Here is a 24,555-nt window from a genome sequence, read left to right on the forward strand (position 1 = left end):
CCAGCCCCAAGCCCCCCTGCTTCCCCACTGGGCATCTGCTATCACCAGCCCCAAGGCCCCCCCCCCCATTGTCTCCTCTCCAGGTAAACAGGGTCAGCTGGGCCCCCTCTTCTGTCCTCTGGCTGGACCTGGCTCATTGTCACCGGGGTCCTCTCCCCACAGCCCGTTGTCCTCGCATGGGCCAGAACCGGCTGCGACTCCCAAGCTGCGTCACTGGGTCCCCAGTCGCTGGGGTCTCCATTCTCCAGGCCATTGGCCGGGGTCCCAAGTTCCCTCGCTGGCCTTTTGTCCCCAGAAACTCCCTTTCCCATCCCCTCGTTAAACCAGTAACCCCCAGGGAAACTGAGTCCCACCCCCTCTGCATGCAACCCCATTGGAAAAAACAAGAAAATCCCCCACTTCATCACACCAGCGCTGGTGACTTTTAAACCAGGCTCGGGTGGTTTTCCGAGCCCTCTGCCCTTGTTCCCCCAGGTGTTAAGTCAGGGCCTGGCTCAGGTCTGTGTTGTGCAGGGGGCAGCCGAGGTGATTCACGGGGCAGCAGTCGTCCAGCAGTTAGCTCTGCAGCGCGGAGGAGAGAGTGGACGCGGGTGCTGGCAGCCGTAGGAAAGCTGTTCCCCGCTGTGCCCCACGGCTAGGGGCTGATGCAGAGCTCACTTCCCATGAGCTCCTCCCTGGCCCCCAGCTCTAAGCCCAGCACAGGGGGGCAGGGCGCATTCTGCAGGGCTCAAGAAGGGGTTTTTGTTGGCCGGCTGGAGTCAGGGCCTTTTCTTTTTCCTTGCCCTGGGAGCATCCACGCTCAGCCCCCGCAGGAGAGGGGATACGGCCGGCGGGGCTCCTGCCCTGAGCTCCTCCAGGGACATCCTCTTCTGGCGGCCGGCCCGCTTGTGCACTAGATCCAGCCTTGCACCGGTTGTGGGACTGGGAAGGAATTCTCCCGCCAACTCCGACTGCTACACCTGACCTCTCCCCCAGTCTAGCCCCTGGACCCCACTCCCCTCCCAGAGCCGGGGAGAGAACCCAGGCGTCCTGGCTCCCAGCCGCTCCCTGCTCTAACCACTAGACCCCGCTCCCCTCCCAGAGCCGGGGAGAGAACCCAGGCGTCCGGACTCTCATTTCCACGTGACCATGCTGCTTTTAGGGGGAGTTCTGCCTGCCCCCCACCCCTGGGGCTTCTAGCTGGCTCTTTCCTGCCCCCCAGAGGAGATGTTAGCATCTGCAGGGCTGGGAAGGGCCAGCCCACCTTCCTGGCTGCTCACCTGTTTATGGCCAGATGCCCTGACTCAGCCAGTGGCCAGGGATGAGGGCAGCCGCTCGCAGTTCATTTTCTGGCCTGTCTCCCTTTCCCAAATATCTGCCCACATAGCCATCACAGGGCTTCCTGATCAGGCTCTGGCCCTCTGGCGCACAGCGGGGAGTTTCTGCAATATTCATGAGGCCCACCTGTGCCTCAGTTTCCCTGTGTACTCTGCGTGGTTATGCGTGGGAGGCAGGAGTGTTATGGCTCCTCTGGGGCACACAGCAAGACTCAGGTGTGGGGGGAGCAGGCTGGCTGGGCTGCCGTGAATGGGGTCCTTAAGGAACCCCCCATCGATGCAGCATCCCAAAGAGATGAGGGAAAAGCCCCCCTGCCCAGACAAAAGGAGGTTCCCCCACCCCTCCCAGCAGGGCGGCTGAGCATCCCCACCCGCTGGAGTGAGATGGGACCAGCAGGGGCTAAAGAGGGGCAGCTGCTCTCCCCCAGCACCGAAGGGGGCCGAGAGCGACAGAACCCACCATGGCTCTGAAAAGCCGGGGGGATCCGACGTCCTCTGGCCGCGCTCCTCCCCAGCCGAGCTGCTCGCACCTCTGGGCTTGCGCTGGGTATCTGTTTGGGGCGCAGGGCAATGGGAGCCGGGGGTGCAGACCCAGCAGGTGGAAAGGGGACCCCCCCCCCCGTCACAATGTACAGGGACTGAACAGGGCGGGGAGGAAAAGCAGGTACCGGAGCTGGCGGGGGGTGGTGGGTCACGGGTGTAAATCAACAGGGCCAGGCCAGAGTCACATCGGTAGGGCCTGGCCCCAGCCGGGCTCCTGCATTCCTGGGGAGGGCTGGGGAAAGTCCTGGCTGGCGGCACGTGGGAGAGACGCAGGCCGGAGCCAGGGGCCCGAGGCGGGAGCCGAGTGTAAACAGCAGGGACGGCGGGGCTGGGTGACGGTACCGGAGGGTGTTTGGATGTGGCAGGAGCCAGGTGCCAGCGGCCAGGGCTGGTAGCCCGGGGGCCTGAGCTCACAGGGGAAGAGCTGGGAGCAGAGACTGGGGCCCGGAGACGGCTGGGGGAAGTCGTGCAGCTCTAGTGCTCTGTTTAGTGCTACTGCAAGGCAGCCAGCTCTGGGGAGGAGCCGTGGAAGGTGGCAAAGGGGAAGATGAACCATGCTCCTCGGGGAGCTGGTAATGGAATGGCAGCGTGTCTCCCCGGAGGGCGATAAATCATAGCAGCGGAGGTGCTGCGGGGAGCCGGGGCCAGAACCCAGAGAGGGAGAAAGAACGACCGCGTGGATTTATTAGGAGCTCCATTTTTCAAGAGTCTGCAGAGAGACCCCCGTCCCCCACAGTGACCCACTAGACCCCACTTCCCTCCCAGAGCCTGGTAGAGAACCCTGGAGTCCTGGCTCCCAGCCCTCCTGCTCTAACCACTAGACCCCGCTCCCCTCCCAGAGCCTGGTAGAGAACCCGGGCGTCCTGACCCCCAGCCAGAGGGTGGCTGGAACGCCCCCAGGCTCTCCCATGCAGGGGGAGGACTCCAGTGACTCAGGCCTGCTGGTGGAGTCCCATGTCCTGCCCCAGTTTCAGTGACCTGGTGAGGGTGCCCCGGGCAGGGGTGAGGCTGTTATTGTCTGGCTCCGGCTAGGGTGACAGCTCCCATCTGCTCAACGTGGGGCACAGACTCATGCTGGGGATAAAAGGGCCCGCTGCCCTGGGAGGGGCGAGAGAACCCAGGCATCCTGGGGTCCAGCCCCACCCTGTTCTAACCACTAGGCCCCACTCCCCTCCCAGGGCCGGGGAGAGAACCCAGGAGTCCTGAATCTCACCCCCCACCCACTTCTAGCCGTGGCGTGGTGGGATTACAGAGAGAGCAAGAGAGGGGTCTTTGAGACAGAGGAAACCCTGTGATACCTGCACTGGTTCACCAACCTCCTCCTTGAGGCTGGGCACCAGGACTCCTGGGCTCTATCCCCGGCTCTGGGAGGGGAGTGGGGGCTCAATGGTTAGAGCAGGGTGGGTTGGGAGCCAGGACTCCTGGGTTCTATTCCCAGGTCTGGGAGAGGAGTGGGGTCTAGTGATTAGATTGGGCGGGGGACTGGGAGCTCTATCTGCAGCTATGGGAGGGGGAGTGGGGGCTGGTGGTTAGAGCTGGGAGCCAGGACTCCTGGGTTCTCTGGTTCTCTCCCCAGCTCTGGGAGGGGAGTGGGGGCTGGCGGTTAGAGCAGGGTGGGGCTGGGAGCCAGGACTCCTGTCTTATGTTCTTCGTCTCTTGCCCCATCTTTGTGTCTCTCTTTCTTCCTTCCCTGCCCCTCAGGAGCTCTCTGGGGCGGTCCCTACCCCGGTGTCACATTGGGAGTTGGGGCGGGGGGGGGTCACAACTCAGCCCCCTAGGAAGAGCAGGGAGCAACGAATAGCACAGAGAATGTCTCCACCACTCTTTCCTTCCATCCCTCGCTCACGTTTTCCATCCCAGCTGCCCCCCACCTGCCCCGGCCGGCCTGGCCGGATTCCCCAAGCCTGCGCCACCCGCCCAGCTCCCCTTTTTCCAGTGGGATGCGCCTGGCATCCATCCCATCCCAGCCGTGCACCCCGCCCGCTCCGGGCCCCATCCGCGCCACACAAGCTAATTACCCCCTGGCCGTTCGGCGTCGCTGGCAAACAGCTGGCTGGGTGCCCACGGTGGATCTGCCCTGTGGGTGGCACCCACCGAGGGGCAGGGCCCCAGCGTGGGTATTTAGGGGGCGATTAGAGGCAGCTCTCGGGCTTGGCGGTGAAGGACAGACGGACACAGAACGGGCGACAGGAGCACCCGACATTTCTCACCATGGCCAGGGCTCTGGCATTAATTCTGCTGCAGGGGCTGGTAGCTCCAGGTAAAGGAGCCCCGGGGGGCAGGGGTGGAACCGACCAGGAGGGCCAGGCTGGCTGGGGTGGGGGGAAATCAGGACGCCTGGGTTCGGTTCCCAGCTGCTCTCGGAAGAGTGACCGAGCCTTGGAGTCCCCGTCTGTGAAATGGGGCAAAGGATCCTGCCGTTGGTTGCGTTGGAAGATCTCCTGGGGAGGGCCTGTCTCTCGTGGAGTGTCCGTAGAGCACCCAGCGTGGTCCCCATCTCTGTCCGGGGTCCGTACAGCGCCCAGCACAATGGGCCCTGATCTCTGTCCAGGGTCCGTGCAGCGATGGGGGCCCCGGTCTCTGTCCAGCATCCGTACAGCGATTGGGGCCCTGGTCTCTGTCTAGGGTCCGTGCAGCCATGGGGGCCCCGGTCTCTGTCCAGGGTCCGCACAGCCGTGGGGCCCCCGGTCTCTGTCAGGGTCCGTGCAGTGATGGGGGCCCTGATCTCTGTCCAGGATCCGTGCAGCCATGGGGGCCCTGATCTCTGTCCAGGGTCCGTGCAGCCCATGGGGGCCCGATCTCTGTCCAGGGTCCGTGCAGCTCCTGACGCGACGAGACCTCAATGGCACTCAGGTGTCCATTCAGCACCCTGGTCACAGGCGGGGTCTGTGCAGCACAGTGGTGGTGGGGGGTCCCCAAACTTTTGATATGGTTGTGGGAGGTGAGGAGGAGGGATGAGAAATCCTCCCCTAGCATTGACAGGTCCGTGGGCCTGTAAGGGACAATCCTGACCCGGGGGGGGTGCGGGGTTGGGCTGCAGGGAAGGACCCCAGCCCAAGCTGAGGCTTGTTAGCCTCCCCCACACAGCTGTGTGGTTAGCGACTCCCTCACCTCAGCCGGGTTCCAAGCTCTTGGAGTGGGGGCTTTAGGGGAGTCAACGGGAGCTGAGGTGGGGTGGGGGGGACAGAAAGCCCAGCTCCAGGTGATCCCAAAACATCTGGGAAACACTCATGGCAAAAATCTCTCGGAATTGGGGCTGTGCAGATGGGCTCACCCATTATGCAGGTGGGGAAACGAGGCACGGGCAGCATCCCTGAAAGGCCAGGGGAGGCACCAACCATGACTGGGAGCCATAGATAGAACCAGGAGTCCTGGCTTCTGCCCCGCAACCACTAGACCCCACTCCCTCCCACGCTGGGGATAGAACTTACCCATACCCCCCCCCCGCCCTCCCCAGCCAGCAGGCCCACGCCCTGGGACCGGATCAGGGTCAGCGCCCCCCTAGTGGGGAAAGGCCCCGTGCCCCATTCCCTGAGCAGCCCAGCTCGTAGCTTCGGGGTGGCCCCACTCCAGGAACAGGCTGTCCCGGATCCCAGATAACACCCCAGCGTCGCCTCTCACCCCCTCCGGGGGTGAAACTGGTACAATTTTCCCAGAGCTGAGGACAGACCTACCCCGTTCCTCGCCCCTGTCCCGGACTCCTGGGTTCTCTCCCCGGCTCTGGCGGGGAGTGGGGTCTAGTGCTTAGAGACGGGGGGGCTGGGAGCCCGACTCCTGGGTTCCTGGCTCTGAGGTCCTGTCTATCTCCCCCAGCCGCCTGCATACAGTGCAAATCCTGCAGGGGGAGTTTGGCTGCTCGGTGGAGACAGAAGTGACGTGCGGCGAGGGGGAATCCAGCTGCCGGACAGCTGTGCGCAGCGCCACCGTGTGTGAGTCCGGGGGGGCTGGGCGGCCTTCCCGGGCTGGGGCGGGGGGGTAAAGTTACGGCACTGTATCACAGCCTGTAAAGGCTGAGGGGAGTGGGGGCACTGGGGCCAGGGAGCATGCACGGTGGGGGGGGGGGCACTGGGGGAATACAGGGTGGGGGCAGGGGGCATGCAGGGTGGGGGGCATTGGGGGAATACAGGGTGGGGGCAGGGGGCATGCAGGGTGGGGGCATTGGGGGAATACAGGGTGGGGGCAGGGGGCATGCAGGGTGGGGGCATTGGGGGAATACAGGGTGGGGGCAGGGGGCATGCAGGGTGGGGGGCATTGGGGAATACAGGGTGGGGCAGGGGGCATGCAGCGTGGGGGGCATTGGGGGCATACAGGGTGGGGGCAGGGACATGCAAAGGGATGTGGGGGGCATATAGACCCAGCTAAAATCTGGGGGGGGGTCCATGATCTCGAGGAGGGGGGTAACTGCCCCCCTTGCCCTATAGAACCGTGTCTCCTGGGGGGGGAGGTTCGGGCGCGGGGTGCCCTATTGGGGAAGAGCCAGGCGGGTTTTTGGGGTATCCTGGCGGGGGGGAGGGGCTGCTCTGGAGTGGGGGGTGCTGTGAAGGGGCCCAGGCAGGTTCTCACCCGTGCCCCCCCCCCACGCAGCCTTCCTGCGCTTCCAGGCCGTGTCCAAGGGCTGCGCTCGCCGCCCGCGGCCGGACGAGGCGCTGGATCTGAGCTCGCATCTCCTGGCGCTGGCCTACCGCGCCCGGCACTGCCAGGGGGACCGCTGCAACGCCGCCAGCCTGGGTGAGCCCCCCTTGTGCCCCCCCGGGCCCTGCCCCCCAGCTCCCTGCCCCCCCCCGCGCCCGGCACTGCCAGGGGGACCGCTGCAACGCCGCCAGCCTGGGTGAGCCCCCCTTGTGCCCCCCCGGGCCCTGCCCCACGCGCTATCTCAGAGTTGAGCCCCCCTTGTGCCCCCCCGGGCCCCTGCCCCCCCCAGCTCCGTGCCCCCCCCCCCGCGCCCGGCACTGCCAGGGGGACCGCTGCAACGCCGCCAGCCTGGGTGAGCCCCCCTTGTGCCCCCCCGGGCCCTGCCCCCCAGCTCCCTGCCCCCCCCCGCGCCCGGCACTGCCAGGGGGACCGCTGCAACGCCGCCAGCCTGGGTGAGCCCCCCTTGTGCCCCCCCGGGGCCCTGCCCCCCAGCTCCCTGCCCCCCCCCCCGCGCCCCGGCACTGCCAGGGGGACCGCTGCAACGCCGCCAGCCTGGGTGAGCCCCCCTTGTGCCCCCCCGGGCCCTGCCCCCCAGCTCCCTGCCCCCCCCCCGCGCCCGGCACTGCCAGGGGGACCGCTGCAACGCCGCCAGCCTGGTGAGCCCCCCCTTGTGCCCCCCCGGGCCCTGCCCCCCAGCTCCCTGCCCCGCCGGCCCCCCTGCCACCCCCCCCGCGCCCGGCACTGCCAGGGGGACCGCTGCAACGCCGCCAGCCTGGGTGAGCCCCCCTTGTTGCCCCCCCCGGGCCCTGCCCCCCAGCTCCCTGCCCCCCCCCCGCGCCCGGCACTGCCAGGGGGACCGCTGCAACGCCGCCAGCCTGGGTGAGCCCCCCTTGTGCCCCCCCGGGCCCCTGCCCCCCAGCTCCCTGCCCCGCCGGCCCCCCTGCCACCCCCCCGCGCCCGGCACTGCCAGGGGGACCGCTGCAACGCCGCCAGCCTGGGTGAGCCCCCCTTGTGGCCCCCCCCGGGCCCTGCCCCCCAGCTCCCTGCCCCGCCGGCCCCCCTGCCACCCCCCCGCGCCCGGCACTGCCAGGGGGACCGCTGCAACGCCGCCAGCCTGGGTGAGCCCCCCTTGTGCCCCCCCGGGCCCTGCCCCCCAGCTCCCTGCCCCCCCCCCCCCCGCGCCCGGCACTGCCAGGGGGGACCGCTGCAACGCCGCCAGCCTGGGTGAGCCCCCCTTGTGCCCCCCCGGGCCCTGCCCCCCCAGCTCCCTGCCCCCCCCCCCCCCCCGCGCCCGGCACTGCCAGGGGGACCGCTGCAACGCCGCCAGCCTGGGTGAGCCCCCCTTGTGCCCCTCCGGGCCCTGCACCCACAGTGCCCCCAGCACCCTGACCCGCGGGACCCCCTGCCCCCCCATGCCTAGTACTGCTAGGGGGGTGGCTACAACGCCCCAAGCCTCGGTGAGCCCCCTTGCACCCCACCCCCTGCACCCCCAGTGTCCCACCGGACCCTGCCCCCCCAGTGCCCGGCACTGCCTGGGGGACGACTGCAATGCCCCAAGTGTCAGTGAGCGACCCCACCCCCCTGGGCCCCCCCCCCCGCACCTCCCCAGTGCCCCGCCTGCCCCCTGCGGTTCCACCCCCAAACTCCCCCACCCCCTGCACTCCCACCCATCCCCCACACCCCTGATCCCCCCACACCACCCGTGCTCCCCTTGCACCCAACCCTTCTCCCCTGTCCCCACCCCTGCAGCCCCACCATCTGCCCCCCAGCACCTGGCTCTGCCAGGGTCGGCTGCAGTGTCCCAAGCTTTGCGGGTGAGTCCCCCCAGTGCTCCCACCCTGCCCCTAAATCTCCCGTGTCCCCCACCCTGCACCCCCCTCACCCTTCCTGCCTGCAGCTCTACCCCCCCAGCACCTGCTACCCTGCACCCCCACCCTGCACCCCCGTGTCCCCCGACCTGCGACCCCACCCTCTGCAGCCCCCGTGCCCCTCCTGCCTGCAGCCCTGCACCCCTCGCCCCCGTGATCCCCCAGTGTCCCCCGCTGCCCTACTTTCAGTCCACCTGCAGCGTGCCTCCCCAGTGCCCCCCCACCATTCCCACAGTCCCCTGCCCCCACCTCGCCTGCAGCCCTGCCCCCGAGTGCCCCCACCCAGCACATCCCCTGCCAGTCCTACTGCCCCTCCGAATCCCCAGTGCCCCTCCCCTCCCACCCTGACCCCATAGGTGAGAGTTGCCCCTGCCCCCACTGACCCCTCCCGTCTCTCCCTGCAGCCCCAGAGCCGGCCACCCCCAACCAACTGAGCTGCCATGCCTGCACCTCCCAGGGCGCCTGGTGCCCCCCCTCCGCCCGCACCCAGCTGGGGTGCACCGGGGCACAGGACCATGTGCCTGGACCTGGACATCACCGGCACCCTGGGTAAGGAGGGCAAAGGGGGGGCGGGAGGGGGGGGGCGGGAGGGAGGGACGGCTGGCTGGGGGGATGAGAGATGGGGAATGATGGGGAGGGGAGAACAGGAGGAGGTGGGGGTGTAGCTGGGAGAGGGGAGAACAGAACTGGAGGTGCTGGGGGGGAAGCAGGGGGGGGGGAGGGGAGAAGCGGAGGCCCTGCATGGGGGGAGGAAGGTAGTGGGGGGAGGGGAAGCTGGGGGAGGGGAGGAAGGTAGTGGGGGGAGGGGGAGCTGGGGGGGAGAAGCTGAGGCCCTAGGGATGAGGGGGAGAAAGGCAGTGGGGGGAGGGGGAGTTGCAGGAGGGGAGAAGCAGAGGCCCTGGGGGTGAGGGGGAGGGAGAGCTGGGGGAGGGGAGAAGCGGAGGCCCTGGCCGGGGCGGGGGAGGAAGGTAGAGGGGGAGGGGAGAACCGGAGTGCTGGGGGTGGGGGTTGAACATCCCTGATGCCGCCCCCCCCACCCAGGTGAGTTCACCAACATGAAGCTGAAGGGCTGCGCCAGCCTCCCACGCTGCCAGGACGGGCTGGGCTTCTACGCCGGCACCCGTGCCATCCATGCCCGCTGCTGCAACACGCCCCTCTGCAACCACCTGGACACAGGTACCCACCGGGGGAGATGGGCCCAGGGGGCTGAGCCCGGGGCGGGGAGGAGGCGGGATACCAGGGTAGATGGGCCCAGGGGGCTGAGCCCGGGGCGGGGAGGAGGCGGGATACCAGGGTAGATGGGCCCAGGGGGCTGAGCCCGGGGCGGGGTGGAGGCGGGGTACCAGGGGGCTGAGTCTGGGGCGGGGAGGAGGCGGGATACCAGGGTAGATGGGCCCAGGGGGCTGAGCCCGGGGCGGGGTGGAGGCGGGGTACCAGGGGGCTGATCGGGGGGGGAGGAGGTGGGATACCAGGGTAGATGGGCCCAGGGGACTGAGCCCGGGGCGGGGTGGAGGCGGGATACCAGGGTAGATGGGCCCAGGGGACTGAGCCCAGGAGGGGAGGAGGCGGGATACCAGGGTAGATGGGCCCAGGGGGCTGAGCCCGGGGCGGGGAGGAGGCAGGATACCAGGGTAGATGGGCCCAGGGGACTGAGCCCGGGGCGGGGAGGAGGCGGGATACCAGGGTAGATGGGCCCAGGGGGCTGAGCCCGGGAGGGGAGGAGGCGGCGAGATACCAGGGTAGATGGGCCCAGGGGGCTGATCAGGGGGGAGGGGTTGGGGGTTTCAGGCCCAGAAGCTCATGAATTCCCTCCCCCCACCCCGCCCCAGATTTCCTCATAGAGGGCGAGCCGCACAATGGGCTGCAGTGCTTCAGCTGCGTGGACGAGGACGGTGTCGGCTGCACCAGCAACTCGAGCTCCACGGTGCCCTGCATGGGACACCACAACATGTGTCTGGAGGGGATCGGCCGCAGCCGCACCGGTGAGCGGGACACGGGGCCTGACTCCTCCCGGGGGGGGCAGCTCCCATCCGGCCCCGGGGCGGGGGGCTGGCTGGCTCTGGGGAATCCTGACCCTTTGCCCTCCTGCCTGCAGGTGGCGCCGACTCAGGCCTGGTGACCTTTAAGGGCTGCGCCACCCCGGCCATGTGCCAGAGCTCGCTGCTGGCCCTGGTGCAGGAGCTGGACGAGGCCGAGGTCTATTGCTGCACCGGGAGCCTCTGCAACACCCGCATCATGGACGGGCTTGTGGCCGAGGGGCGGCCCAGCCACCCCAGCCCCGCCGGCCCCGTGACGCGCCTCCCCCCTACCCCCACCCCCGAGCCAGACTGCATCCTGGAGGAAGACGAGGAGGAGGAGGACGTGGTCCCCGTTGCTGGGGGCCACCCTCCGTTGGCAGGGAGCCACGGCGACCGGGAGGCGGAGACCACCAAGAGTTCCGAAGGGCGGGGCTTGGAGGAGGGAGGGGCCTTTGCCACCGGGGACCACACCGTGGTGCCGACAGGCAGACCGGGTGTCACCCCGCACCCTGGCCACGTGGCGACAGGCGGCCACGGGACCGCGTCTGCCGAAGACGGGGACAGTGCCGGCTCCAGGGACAACGCCTTCAGCGCGGGAGGGGTCTTTTCCGAGAGCAACGGCCCGCGGCCGACGGGCGTCCCTCCCCCCGATCCCGTGGCTACAGGCGTCCCTGCTGCCGTTGTCCTGGAGGGGAGCAGCCGCTCGGAGCCCGGCGCCACCGAGACACCAGAGAACGCCCGGGAGATTCCAGCGGGCGCCGGCCTGGCCCACACAGAGGAGGAGGAAGAGGAGTGTGAGGAAGAAACCAATTACTCTGCCCGGGACCACATTACCGGTGAGGCCTCGGCCTCCGCCAGCAGCACCGAGTCCCCGCGGCTGGACCACGGTGACGGCCCTACCGAGGCATCATCCCTCATCAGAGCCACCACAGGTCTCGGTGCCAGGGTCTTCGTTGCCGAAAGAGATGGCCACAGCTCTGCCGATTCACCGTCCGGTGCCGGCAGCACCACGGTGAGCCCCGGCGACGGGGTCGTTGCCGAAGGAGCTGGCCACGGCGCCACCAGTTCACCATCTCTCTTTGCCGCAGACAGCTCCGGCACCGAAAGTCGCACCGGGTCAGCCAGAGAGAGCTTTGTGGCCGAGGGCAGCACCACCTGGGCCCCTGACAGCTCAGCCGCAGCCTCTGGTGAGGCCCGCAGCACCGACGGCCCGACTCCCGGTTCCCCCGGCAACCGGATCGACGCTGTAGCCCGCATCCCCTATCTCGCCACCAGGCAGAATGAGAGCGTCTTCTCTGAGGACAAGGAGGGAGGTTCCAGCCAGCCCAGCGCCCCCTGCAGCCAGCCCCACCAGCACCGTCCTGGCCCCCGGAGGAGCCAGCGCCGGGTCCCACCGGGGGAAGAACAAGACCCTCTGCACCAAGCGCCCGGAGTGGCTCTGGTCGACCACGGCCTGTCCTCCCACGACATGCCGGTGCAGGCCGGGCACGCCGTCCCTCCCAGCGCCCCGGCGACGGTCAGCAAGCCGGAGGGCTTGTTGGAGCGCATCGAGGGCGACCGGGACAGGCCAACCATCTCCTTCCCCATCACCGTGGAAACGCCCAACAACTCCCCGCGCGGTCCCCTGGGCAACGCCAGCGCCCCGGGGCTGGACCCGGTGGAGGGGCTCGTGAAGAACAGCAGCGGCGGGCTGTACACCAACACCCCCGGGGAAGCCGCGCCCCGCCCTACCCCAGCGGAGCCTCTGGCCTCGGCAGCAACCTTGGCCTCGTCAGCCTCACGCTCCCTGCTTGCGGTACTGCTGCACTGAGCCCTGCGGGGAACCCAGGGAGTCCGGGCTCCCAGCCCCCCTGCTCTAACCCACTAGACCCCTGCCACTCCCTGCCCAGAACCAGGGAGAGAACCCTGGCGTCCTGGCGTCAGTTCCACCCACGGGCCACCATAGCATCCGGAGCCTGCAGCCGAGCGGAAGGAAAGCCCTGGCCCGTACCGGAGCAGGCCGCCTGAGTCCTTTTGCGCTTGCCTGAGGGTGCATCTGTGAAAGTGACACTACTGCCCCCTGCTGGCTGGAATCGAAAGTGCTCCCCCTGTGTGTCATAGACCCCATATTGCTAGTGGCAGAGGGAGATTTCCCTCCTAGAACAGGGGGCTGGGAGCGCCGTAGTGGCTGCTGCTCTGAGGGGCCCTACCCACTCTATAGGTAGATATGTACAGCTCCAGACAGCCCTGGATAGCTCCATTAACCCTTGAGATGCTGGAGGGGGGTTTTTTATGCCTGTTAAAGGCCTGGATTGGAAGAGGGGGTGCTAAACAAAACAGCACAGCACTGCCAGACCGCACATCCATAGGGCCACATGGGCAGGACAACATAGAAACGTACACCCCCCCACACCCGTACACACACACACTATCCAAACACACGCACCTGGCAGACACACACACAAGTACACACAAGGTAGGCAGCGTGTCCAGACACACACACGCGAGTTTATTTTGCTCTCTGTGAAGTCTCCTAGGGCTTAAATATTTATTCAAGAGGAACTTTACCCTATCAGACAACAGCCCCTGGGGATGGAGGGAGGGGGTCTCTCCTGTTTGCCCCCTTCCCCTTAGTGCCCCATGTTGCAGGGGAAAGGGGGGTGGCGTGGTCTCACCCCTCAGCCAGTTGGCTGCCGATGGGGCCAGTTTACTGCCCTGGGGGGGGGGTGGATTACCCACCACCCCCTCTCCCCCAGCATCGCCCCAGCCAGTTCAATGATCCCCCCTCCGAGTTGATGCTTAATTTATTGCTGTGTCCTTTGGCAGGGGGACGGGACCGGAGCCCGGCGCGGTCTGGCTCGGCTCCCCTCTGCTTTGCCCCCGCGGCACCCCCTGCCTGCAGGGCGTCCAATAAAGACCTTTCCTTCCTACGCGTCCGCTGCCTTCGACTGACAGAGCCTGGGATGGGGCGAGGGAGGGTCCGTCCCTACCACCCCCCTCCTCGGAGACATTCCCCCCCATCCCCCCTTTCCTCCGCCCTGCGGTCCCCCTTGGGCCCCCCCCCAGCTCCACTGATGCTAGCAAGGGGTCCCCGGCCCTGGGCCGAGCCCCCTGCGCTTTCGGACTCTGCCCCTAGTAGGGGCCATGGCAGCTCAGCGACTAGATTAGTGGCCCTGGCTGAGTTTCGGGGGTTGGGTGGTTTGGGGGTTCCCATGAGACCCTGGACGGACACACCCACACCCACACCCAGGCTGGCTGGTTGCTTCAGCCCTCTCCTCGCCTCCTTTGGCAAGAGTCGGCCCCCACAAGCGGCCTTGTGGAGGGATGGCTGAAGGGTTCCTGGAAAGGCAGAAGTGGGGGCTGATGAGCGAACCCAGGAGTCCTGGCCCCCAGCCAATCCCCGCTTTGACTCACTAGACCCCACTCCCCTCCCAGAGCTGGGGAGAGAACCCAGGAGTCCTGCCCCCCAGCCCCCACAACACCCTCACTGGATCCCTATAGCTGGGCACATGGAGCCGGGATGTGAGTCGTCGGGGCTGGGCCGGGGCCAGGAGGGTTCCGGGGAGAGGCCGGGAGAAACCACCCCCACCCCAGCCTGCCATGGGGCACGGCCATGGCTCGTCACCTGTGCCCCTCCGTGCACCCCACCAGGCGGGGCCTGACCCTGCCGGCTGGCAGGCTGCGGGGTGGGGGGAGCTGGGGGCACGCTATGGGGGGCTGCTCAGGGGATGGGAGAGGGCCATAGCAACTGTCTGAGACTGTGGGGGGCAGCAGGCACAGAGCCTGTGGGGAGAGGGCTCCTGGGGGGCTGGCACTGCTAGGCAGAGACTCAGTGGGGCAGGGATATTAGGGGGCCCAGGAGGGAAGATGCTGGGGGACAGTGGAAGGAGCCCCCGTGGAAGCCAAAAAAGGACCCTGACCCTGTCCCTGGGACACCACCTGGATGGGGGGGCTGGGTTCCCAGGGCGGGGCAGCACGTGTGCAATGCCACAGTGGGGGGTGAGGGGGGGGCAGATGGCACGTCAGGAATTCCCGGTGACTCAGTCTGACCTGGGTTTCGGGGAGGGGAGGGGCCTCTTGCAAGTGAGACATCAGCCCTGTGGGAGGAGAACCCAAGAGTCCTGACTCCCAGCCCCACCCCCACTCTACCCATTAGACCCCCCCTCCCCTCCCAGAGCTGGGTTAGGTCTCAGGAGTCCTGGCTGCCAGCCCCCTGCTCTAACCACTAGGCCCCACTCCCCTTCCAGGGCCAGAGAGAGAACCCAGGAGTCCTGACTCCTAGCCCCACCCCCACTCTAAAGACCCCCCTCCCCTCCCAGAGCTGGGATTGACCCCAGAAGTCCTGGCTCCCAGCCCCCCTGCTCTAACCACTAGACCCCACTCCACTCCCCTCCCCTCCCCTGGCCAGGGATAGAACCCAGGCATCCTGGTTCCCAGCCCGCCCCTGCTCTAGCCACTAGACTCCACTTCTCTCCCAGAATAGATGCGTTATGAGGTCACTGGCTGACCCATCGCTTACCTCAACCCATCCTGGGCGCTTCCTTCTCCTTTCCTATTAGACCCACGTCATGGTGAGGCACACGGGCCTGGTGCCCTAGGGTGTGGGATGGGGCAGGACAGTTGGGGGCAGTTCTCCCCTCCCCTTTGCTTCCCAAATCTGGTCCTGGCTCCCCGGGGGCCTGTGTGGCAACTGGGGGGCTGATGGGACTCGCTTCTGGGCAGGGCCCCAGACTGGGCCTGCAGGACATCTGGATCCTTGTCCCAGCTCTGCCACAAACTCCCCCTGTGACCGGGAGCAAAGGGCAGTATGCCCCTGCCTCAGTTTCTCCAGCTGTACAATGTGGTGTCTGTTTAGGCTGGGAGCTCCTGGGTGTGGGGTCCGCTTTCACCATGTGTCCCGGCAGCACCTGTAAGGATGGGACCCCAATTTCAGTGTGTGGGGGGGGTCTGTGCAGCACCCGGCACAACAGGGTCCGATCTCGGGCGGGGATCTGTGCTGGGTTTTATCCATCCCAGCCACATCCCTCCCAGCTTTCTCTGCACCAACCCTCCCACCAACCTGTCTAGCCCGTGGGTGGCACCGAAGCGTTGACCCCCATTGAACTCAAAGGCCCAAGCAACATGGTGGAGAAAAGCCCTCGGGGTTAAAGGCTCATCAGCCCTGAGCTCTGCTGGGCAGGAGGCCGGGGAGCAGCTCCCCCCACATGTTCCCCTGGCCAGAGGACTGGTCCCCAGTGAGCCAGGACCATGGGGCAGGGCAATGGGGCAGCCAGGCCAGAGGCTAAAGTCCCGTCCTTGGCTGGTCATTAAACCCCCAGCCACACTGGGCAAGTGACAAGCAACCAACCACCCCTGGAGAGGGTCCTGGTGGGGAGGCAGAGGGGTGGGAAGCAGGGCTGTGTCTGGGGGGCAGGGGGCAAGTGGAATTGGGATGGGCAGCTGTGGGGGGATGGGAAGGGGTGCTGGGGATTGGGCAGTGGGGCTGGTGGGAGTGGGCAAGGGGCTGTGGGGGAGGGGAAGTGGGGCTGGGGGCTTGGAAGTTGTGGGGGGATAGGAAGGGGTGAAATCGGGGGGGGGGCAGGACCGGGGCTAGTTTTGTCCAGCTCAGGAGCGGGAAGTGGTTTGTGGGTTTTTTGTCTAATTCCTGTTCCCGGGTTCTGCTGAACACGAACCGATTTTTTGCTTGATAAAACAAGTTGGTTGGGGGGGGGGCACGGGGGCCTTTGTGTGTGCGACAACCAGGATGTGTGTGTGTGATCTTGACAATCTCTCGCTCCGCCCCAGCGGGCAGGGGGGCATCTGGGCCCGGCGCTGCATTTCTTCCATCCATGTTCTGCTCCAATCAGCTCCATTTCGCAAGCGAGCCGGGGATTTCTGTAACCGGGGGGCATGTGTCACACACACGCCACAACCACACGGACACACACGGACACACACATTCCAAGGCCAGAAGGTATCTTGTGACCTTCCAGCCTGACCTGATACAACAGGCCAGAGAAAGTCTCCACTCTGCTCCCAGAGCTGGGGAGAGAACCCAGGCGTCCTGGCTCCCCGGCTCCTCCCCCACAACCACTACACCCCACTTCCCTCGCAGAGCTGGGGAGAGAACCCAGGCGTCCTGGCTCCCCAGCTCCCCCCCCCCCCAACCGCTAGACCCCACTTCCCTCGCAGAGCTGGGGAGAGAACCCAGGCGTCCTGGCTCCCCCCCCCAACCACTAGACCCCACTTCCCTTGCAGAGCTGGGGTGAGAACCCAGGCGTCCTGGCTCCCCGGCTCCCCCCCCCCCCCAACCACTAGACCCCACTTCCCTCGCAGAGCTGGGGAGAGAACCCAGGCGTCCTGGCTCCCAGCCCCCTCATTCTAACCACTCCTATTCTGGTGCTGTAACAGGGCATCACCCCAGGATTCTGCACCCCATAAAAGTCCGTGGGGCGCCCCAGCTGGGCCAGAGCCATGTTCTGGGGGGGACACACACACCCTCCTTCCATGGCGGCCTGGCCCCAGGGGCGGGAGCAGGGCTGGAAAGCCGCGGCCCTCTGGCTCCTCGCGGGCCCTCAGAAAGCCCCAGTAGAAGAGCTGTTATCCTCCACTGGCATTGGCCACAAGGGGGCGACATGACGCAGGGTCACCGCCCCACACAGGACCATCCACCCCCTCCCCCAAACCCTGTGGCAGCCCCCACAGGGTAACCCCCAGCTGTCCCTCCCCAGGCAGACCCCCCCAGCTGTTCCCCCCCAAACCCATTTCCTGCCGATGCTCTAACCACCCCGCCTCCCTCTGGGAGCCCCCCAAGGGAACAACCCAACCAGACCCCCCGCCCCAGGGGGACCCCCCCAGGACCCCCTGCTGTTTCTCCCCCAGATACCCCCTACCCATCTCCCCTAAGAGCCCCCACGAGGTAACCCCCCAGCCCCTCCCAGTGGGGACCCCCAGCACCCCCGATGTTTATCCCCCAGATTACCCCCCCCGGCTCTAGCCCACCTCCCCGAAGAGCCCCCGCCCCACTCCTGAGCTCCCGGGTCCAGCCCCGCAGCCGCGGGGGGGGGGAAGGGGTGTGTCCCAGGCGCGGACGAGGTGGGGGGGGGGGGGAGGTTCTTAAGGCGGCCCCGGCGCGGGACGGCAGCACACAGCAGCCAGAGGCAGGACGGGGCGACGGCGCCGGGGTCGCAGGTTCGAGCCCCGAAGCCATGGAGTCTGTGTGGGGCTGCATCCTGCTGGGGGCGCTGCTGAGCCAAGGTACTGGAACCCGGACGCCTGGGTTCTCTCCCCGGCTCTGGGAGGGACGTGGGGTCTAGTGGTTAGAGCGGGGGGGGGGTGCTCGGATGCCTGGGTTCTCTCCCTGGCTCTGGGAGGGCCGTGGGGTCTAGTGGTTAGATCTGGGGGGCTGGGAGCCAGGACTCCTGGGTTCTCTCCCCGGCTCTGGGAGGGCCGTGGGGTCTAGTGGTTAGATCTGGGGGGCTGGGAGCCAGGACTCCTGGGTTCTCTCCCTGGCTCTGGGAGGGACGTGGGGTCTAGTGGTTAGAGCGGGGGGGGTGTGTTCGGATGCCTGGGTTCTCTCCCTGGCTCTGGGAGGGCCGTGGGGTCTAGTGGTTAGATCTGGGGGGCTGGGAGCCAGGACTCCTGGGTTCTCTCCCCGGCTCTGGGAGGGCCGTGGGGTCTAGTGATTAGAGCGGCGGGGGGGGAGGTTGCTCGGACGCCAGGGTTCTCTCCCCAGCTCCGAGGTGCAGCTGTGGCTGCAGGATTTGCCCCAGCAGTGGGGCGGTAGGGCAGGATGCGAGCTGGCGGCCAGGTGGGCGCGGACGCGGGGAGCCGCTCGGTGGTTTTGTCCCGGCTCTTAGCCCTGAGTCAGATCCTGAAGGGGGAGGGAGAAGAGAACCCAGTGGGGGAGGGGCAGGACACTTCCCTGGCCAGGTGGGGGCTCGGCAGGGGGCTGAGCCCCGCCCTAGGAGAGGGCTGTGAGCTGGGGGGTCCCCTCCCCCGAGGAAGGGCCAGGAGTCCCCTGGGGGAGCAGATCCTCACCAGAGTTCAGGGTCCCCTCTCAGGGGGAGGAAGAGGTGAACTCAATCCGCTCATTTCCCCTTAGCTCTGATTCACCATCAGCTGGGGACTGGATGTGGTTAGAGCTGGGGGCCAGGACTCCTGGGTTCTCTCCGTGGCTCTGGGAGGGGAGTGCAGTCTAGTGGTTAGATCTGGGGGGCTGGGAGCCTGGACTCCTGGGTTCTCTCCCTCCCTCTGGGAGGGGAGTGCGGTCTAGTGGTTAGATCTGGGAGCCCGGACTCCTGGGTTCTCTCCCTGGCTCTGGGGGGGAGTGCAGTCTAGTGGTTAGATCTGGGGGGCTGGGAGCCCGGACTCCTGGGTTCTCTCCCTCCCTCTGGGAGGGGAGTGCGGTCTAGTGGTTAGATCTGGAAGCCCGGACTCCTGGGTTCTCTCCCTGGCTCGGGGGGGGGGGGAGTGCAGTCTAGTGGTTAGATCTGGGGGGCTGGGAGCCAGGACTCCTGGGTTCTCTCCCTGGCTCGGGGGGGGGGAGTGCAGTCTAGTGGTTAGATCTGGGGGGCTGGGACTTCTGGGTTCTGTTCCGATTCCTCCACGTCTCTCCGCCCAGCGGCTGCCCTGCGATGTTATTCTTGTGATGGGGACCGGAGCTGCCAGGAGATGGAGGACTGTGGGGAGCAGCAGGGACAGTGTCGCACAACTGCCCTCACCATGATCTCCCGTGAGTGCCCCCCAGTGACCAGCTAACCCCCGGCTAGCCCAGCCCTGGGCTCCCCTGACCCAGCCCTGCTGGTGCCCCTCACTCCCGACCCACAGCCCCCTCCCAGCCCAGCCCTGGGCTCCCCTGACCCAGCCCTGCTGGTGCCCCTCACTCCCGACCCGCAGCCCCCTCCCAGCCCAGCCCCGGGCTCCCCTGACCCAGCCCTGCTGGTGCCCCTCACTCCCGACCCGCAGCCCCCTCCCAGCCCAGCCCTGGGCTCCCCTGACCCAGCCCTGCTGGTGCCCCTCACTCCCGACCCACAGCCCCCGGCTAGCCCAGCCCCGAGCCAGCCCTGCCAATGGCTCTGACTCTCTCCTCCACCCCCCAGGCTCCGGGGTCTCCGATCGGATCCAGAAGGGCTGCGACGTGCAGGGGAAACCCAACAACTCCATCTCCTTCGTCTCCCACGGGCAGATTGTGATGCTGGCGGAAGAGCACTGCGCTACCGACCTCTGCAACCAGGGGGTGCCCAAGGGTCAGTCCATGGAGCCGGCGGGGTCCTTCCCCTCCAGTCTGTTCGCCCTCCCCCGGGGGGTCCCGTTGTCCCCTGCTCACCCCGCCTCTCTCCCCCCCACAGCCCTGAGCTCCTTCCCCTCCAACGCCAGCCTGGATTGCCTCTCCTGCTCCTCCTCCGACCACTCCTGCTCCAGCCCCTCCTTGATGCGGATCCGGTGCCTGGACCCCCGGCAGCAGTGCGTGGACATCGCAGCCATCTCCACGCCCGATGGTGAGCAGGGACCCGTCCCGAGACCCCCTCCCCGCCCCACATAGGGGGCCCAGGCCCCAGCACCTGATGGGCCTCTGCCTCTTTGCTGGAGACCCCCTGAGCCAGCTAGTCCCCCGAGCCTGGGGCCGGATGGGGGCCAGCGCCCCCTAGAGGGGACAGGCCCCACGTCCCATTCCTGGCCCCCCTAAGCCAGCCAGTCCCCAGCCTGGGGGCAGATGGGGGCCAGCGCCCCCTAGAGGGGACAGGCCCCACGTCCCATTCCTGGCCCCCCTAAGCCAGCCAGTCCCCAGCCTGGGCCCGGATGGGAGCCAGTGCCCCCTAGAGGGGACAGGCCCCACGTCACCCCTGCTCTCTCTGTCCCCAGAGTTTCCCCAGGACGAGCGGCGCATCAAAGGCTGCGGGCAGATCTCTCGGTGCCAGGAGCCCCTGGGCTTCCACAACCAGGACAGCTTCTACCTGCTGCAATGCTGCAACTCCAGCCTGTGCAATAATGACGCCCACGGTAACCAGGGGGCTGCGGGTCGGGAGTGAGGGGCACCGGCAGAGCTGGGGGAGGGAGCCCAGGGCTGGGCTGCAGGGGGCTGCGGGTCGGGAGTGAGGGGCACCGGCAGAGCTGGGGGAGGGAGCCCAGGGCTGGGCTGGCAGGGGGCTGCGGGTCAGGAGTGAGGGGCACCAGCTGGTTTTCGGGCTGCCCAGTGATCCATTCTGACCCGGGTTCAGATTACCAGGAATCCCCCCTGCCCCTGAACGGAGTCACCTGCTTTGCCTGCGAAGGGAACTCCAGCCATGGCTGCACCCCAGAAAACATCACCCGGTTGCAGTGCCAGGGGCCCATGACCCACTGCATGGAGGCTGTGGGGAGCCATGGTGAGTAGCTGCAGAGCCAGCTGGGGGCGCCGTGCTGCGGGGGGTGGGGCAGGGGCCATGGTTCTGTGGGGGGAGAGGAGTGCAGGGGAGGGGCCACCAGGCTCGGGGGAGGGTGGGGGACTCAGCGGGGGGCAGGGGCTGGGGGCTCGTCAGGGGCACTATGTGGTGGGGGGACAGTGGGCACCAGGCTGGGAGAGGGGCTCAGCCGGGGACGCCAGGCCATGGGAGGGCTGGGGGGCTCAGCAGGGGCACAGGGCAGGGGGCATCTCGCTCCAGGGGGTCTGGGTGGGGGCTTGGGGGCCGGCTCCGGGCTCCGTCTCACTCTCCTGCCCTCCCTCCCCAGCGCTGAGGGGGCCGGGCGCCATGCTGAAGGGCTGCGCCACCCCGGCCTGGTGCGATGCCCCCTACACCTCCATCTACAAGCGCCTGGCCGGGGTGCAGGCCCGCTGCTGCCGGGGCAACTTCTGCAACAGCCGGATCCAGGCGGGCGCCCTCCCCCCGGCCAGGAGGAGCCGGGCCGGCCGCAGGCTCGGGGCCCAGCCAGCCCTGCTCTACGGCACTGCCCTCCTGGCCCTGCTCGTCCTGCTGCCCCGCAGCTCCTGACGCCCCCGCAGGGAGACCGAGAGCGGGGCAGCTGGGAGCCAGGACTCCTGGGTCCTCTCCCCAGCTCGGGGAGGGGAGGGGGGATCTCGTGGTTCGAGCAGGGCGGGCTGGCAGTCCAATGAATCTGTTCTCCCCACGCACACGCTGTGTGAGCCACCCCTGTTCCCCTGGGATACCTCCATGGATTTGAAGGTTCATAATTTATTTTCCCATTAGGCTAAGGCCTGTCCGACTCAGTCCATCCGCTGGGGTCCCTCCCCAGCCCCTCACCCCTCTGCTGGCAGCTGACAGGCTGTGACCCTGTTTTATTATTATGATGATGGTTATTTTATTCTAATTTATGGTGCTTTTGTTATTTCATTAATAAACTTTATTTTATTGTAATTCCTGCCCTGCCCAGCAGGGGGAGCTGCCTGCAGTTCCTGTGTGGGGGCGGGTCTGTGTTGGGGGAGGCGGGTAGGGAAAGGGAGGTTGGCTCCAGGAGCAGAGTGGGGGAGGCCCCATGGGGTGATTTGGGGGGCGCCTGGATTCCCCTGGGCTACAGGGAAGCGAGAACATGGGGGCCTGTGTGTTTGTGTGACCCCCCCCCCCACCACCTCACAATCACACCTGCACAGTCGTCCCCCCCACACACACACACCCACACACACCATGGGACCTGTTGTGGCTGCCTTGTTTTGCATGTTTGTGGCACTGGATATTTGAGTGCATTGTGTTGGCAGCTTACGTGATGTTTTTGGTGTGTTTGTGGCTTTGTTGGACTACGTTCTGTTGTGAGTGTGGCTTTGGGGGGCGGCTAGAAGTGTTTGTTAGAGGTTGTGAGTGTGGATGGCTAGTGCCTGGGGCGCTGTGTGTTGGCGATTGTGGCGTGTTTCTCTGTGGGTTTGGGTGTAACTGTGGCTGGGCGGGGGTGGCATTTACGAGTTGTGTTTGCTTCTCTGGTTGTTTTTGTTGTATATTTTTGCCGGGACAGGTACGACTGTGTGCGTGATGCTCTTCCCAGGGAATTGGGGGGTGTGGCTTTGTGTGTGGCTGCTGAGGCGGGGGGGGTGTGGTTGTACATTCAGACATCTGTGTCGTGCTGTAGGTCCGCTGGCCACGCAGGCTGGGAGTGGGGGGAGTTTGGACGGTGTCTGTCCCCCTGCCACCACCCTGCTGGGGGTGAGCCCTGCTCTGAGTCCCAGACCTGCCCCCCAGAGCTGGGGACAGAACCCAGGAGTCCTGGCTCCCGGCCCCCACCTGCTCTAACCACTAGACTCCACTCCCCTCCCAGAGCCAGCCTGGGCCCCATCCCCCTCCTCTGAGTCCCTGTCCCCCGAAACCAACCACTCCCCTGATTTCCCTTCCCTCCCCTCAGCCCTCCTCTAACACCAGGCCCATTTCCTGCTCCGCCCCCAAGTCCCTGTGACCCTCACCCCACACTGCCCCCAATCCCCCGACAAGCTCATCCTGCCCCAACCTTCCCCCCGATGCCCCACCCCGTCACTGCCTTGCCTTGACTGCTTTGTATAAACAGCCCCCGTGGTGCCCCACCCCAGACATGGCTGCATACGTGGGGTCGATCTCCGGGCTGCATGGTGGCTCTTTGTTTGTGTCAGTGTTTTTGAACCTGACAGTTACACACATGGGGCCAGAAAGCAGCCGTACGGGACCCCGGGGCTTTGCCAAGACCCAGGGGCTGTTGAAACACCCCCGGGGACGGGGTGGTTCCGGCTCCCTGCTTGCATCAGCCCTGTTTGGGAAAGGTGCCGTGAAGCAACCAGCCTCTGTCAGCCCAGCAATAAACAACAACCCAGGGCGCTGGGGGGGGGCGCGTGGCTTTATATGGACTGGGGGGCGGGGCAGCTCGGACACAGCCACCTCCACCGAAGGCCTTACACTCTACAAGGATCGTTCCGCCCATTTGACAGATGGCAAAACTGAGCCCTGCAGCAGGGCCGTGACGGGCTCCGAGGCCTGCGGGCAGCCCGCAGCGGAGCTGGGGTGAGCACCCGGGTGTCCTGCAGCCCAGCTTGCCTCGCGAAAACCACCTCCTGTCACAAGCTTTCGGTCTGCCTGCCTCGCGAAACCCACATCCTGTTACATGGCGTCTGATCTCCTCTGACCTGCTGTGACAAAGTGGGACTGTTCTTAATGTTTCCTCTGAATAGTGGGGGGGGCTCAGTTTCCCCTGGGCAGTTCTTAAGTATCTAGGGGGTGGGGTAAGGGTGTATGATCATTGCAGAGCCCTAGAGGGCAGGTGTGTGCAGGGGTCTGGACACAGAGAATGGCCGACACCCTGTTTCCTGGCCACTGATGGCCTGGGCCCTTCCCCCCTGCAAGGTGAGAGCTAAAGGGTTGGAGAACAAAGGGATCCAGTGACCTCCTGGCCCAGGAAAGGGACAAAGCCCGGGGGGGGGGGGGGCTGGAGGGAGTTTCAGTTTGGGGCTGTCTGGGACATGGAGTGAAGGGCAGACGTGGTTGTCTGGCTCACTGCCCCCAAAATGGACCCAGCTGAGGGGTCCTGTTCTCTGCACCTGCAAGCTCTGTGTTAGACCATGTCCCTGTCATCTAATAAACCTTCTGTTTTACTGGCTGGCTGAGAGTCCCGTCTGACTGCGGAGTTGGGGGGCAGGACCCTCTGGCCCCCCCAGGACCCCGCCTGAGCGGACTCGCTGTGGGAAGCGCACAGAGGGGCAGAGGAGGCTGAATGCTCCGAGGTCAGACCCAGGAAGGTGGAGCCGGGTGAGCTGTGTGTCCTGCAGACAGGCTGCTCACAGAAAGGCGACTGCCCCAGAGTCCTGCCTGGCTTCATGGGGAGCAGGTCCAGAGCATTGCCCAGGGACTCCATGACACCTGCCCCAACCTGGTCCCTGCAGGAGCCAGAGCAGGGCTGTGAGACGCAGCCCTGCGGGAGTTAAAACTGCCCAGATGGAGAATCTCATCCCCACGGTTCATTCCCTGCCCTGGTTAACACCGACGCTTATTCCCAGGGTGAATTTATCCAGCTTCAGCCCCCAGCTGCTGGCTCACGTCCCCGCTTCCTCTGCTCAACTGACCGGCCCTGAGCCAATCTGCTCCCTGCATTGGGACGGAGAGACGGGGAGCCCGGAGTCTGCTCTGGGCTCAGCACAATAGCTAGAGCTCCTGGGGTCGCTCGCTCTGCAGATTTCGAACCCTCAAATCGTCCTCGGGGCTCTGCTCTGACCAGTGTTTTCCCTGGGAATTGAAATGGGGGGGGGGGCGCCGAAGGCTGAGACCGTGAGGACGA

The 24,555-nt window shown here is 66.6% G+C and overlaps 2 protein-coding genes across 2 annotated transcripts; both read left to right on the forward strand.

The window, feature by feature from the left end:
- The first annotated feature begins 9,400 nt into the window (after positions 1-9,400).
- Positions 9,401-13,286, forward strand: LOC140902830 (uncharacterized). The gene is made up of 3 exons (XM_073323369.1): positions 9,401-9,535; positions 10,189-10,341; positions 10,455-13,286. Exons 1-3 carry the CDS (start codon positions 9,415-9,417, stop codon positions 12,185-12,187), a joined length of 2,007 nt encoding a protein of 668 aa, XP_073179470.1. The 5' UTR covers positions 9,401-9,414; the 3' UTR covers positions 12,188-13,286.
- Positions 13,287-17,459: 4,173 nt separating this feature from the next.
- On the forward strand, positions 17,460-21,387 carry LOC140902484 (urokinase plasminogen activator surface receptor-like). Its single transcript, XM_073322603.1, has 7 exons — positions 17,460-17,592; positions 18,959-19,069; positions 19,437-19,583; positions 19,686-19,835; positions 20,200-20,337; positions 20,556-20,702; positions 21,046-21,387. The coding sequence occupies exons 1-7, from the start codon at positions 17,544-17,546 to the stop codon at positions 21,303-21,305; spliced, it is 1,002 nt and encodes a 333-aa protein (XP_073178704.1). The 5' UTR covers positions 17,460-17,543; the 3' UTR covers positions 21,306-21,387.
- Positions 21,388-24,555: the final 3,168 nt, after the last annotated feature.

This window comes from Lepidochelys kempii, chromosome 24 (assembly GCF_965140265.1).
Source record: "Lepidochelys kempii isolate rLepKem1 chromosome 24, rLepKem1.hap2, whole genome shotgun sequence".
NCBI lineage: Eukaryota > Metazoa > Chordata > Testudines > Cheloniidae > Lepidochelys > Lepidochelys kempii.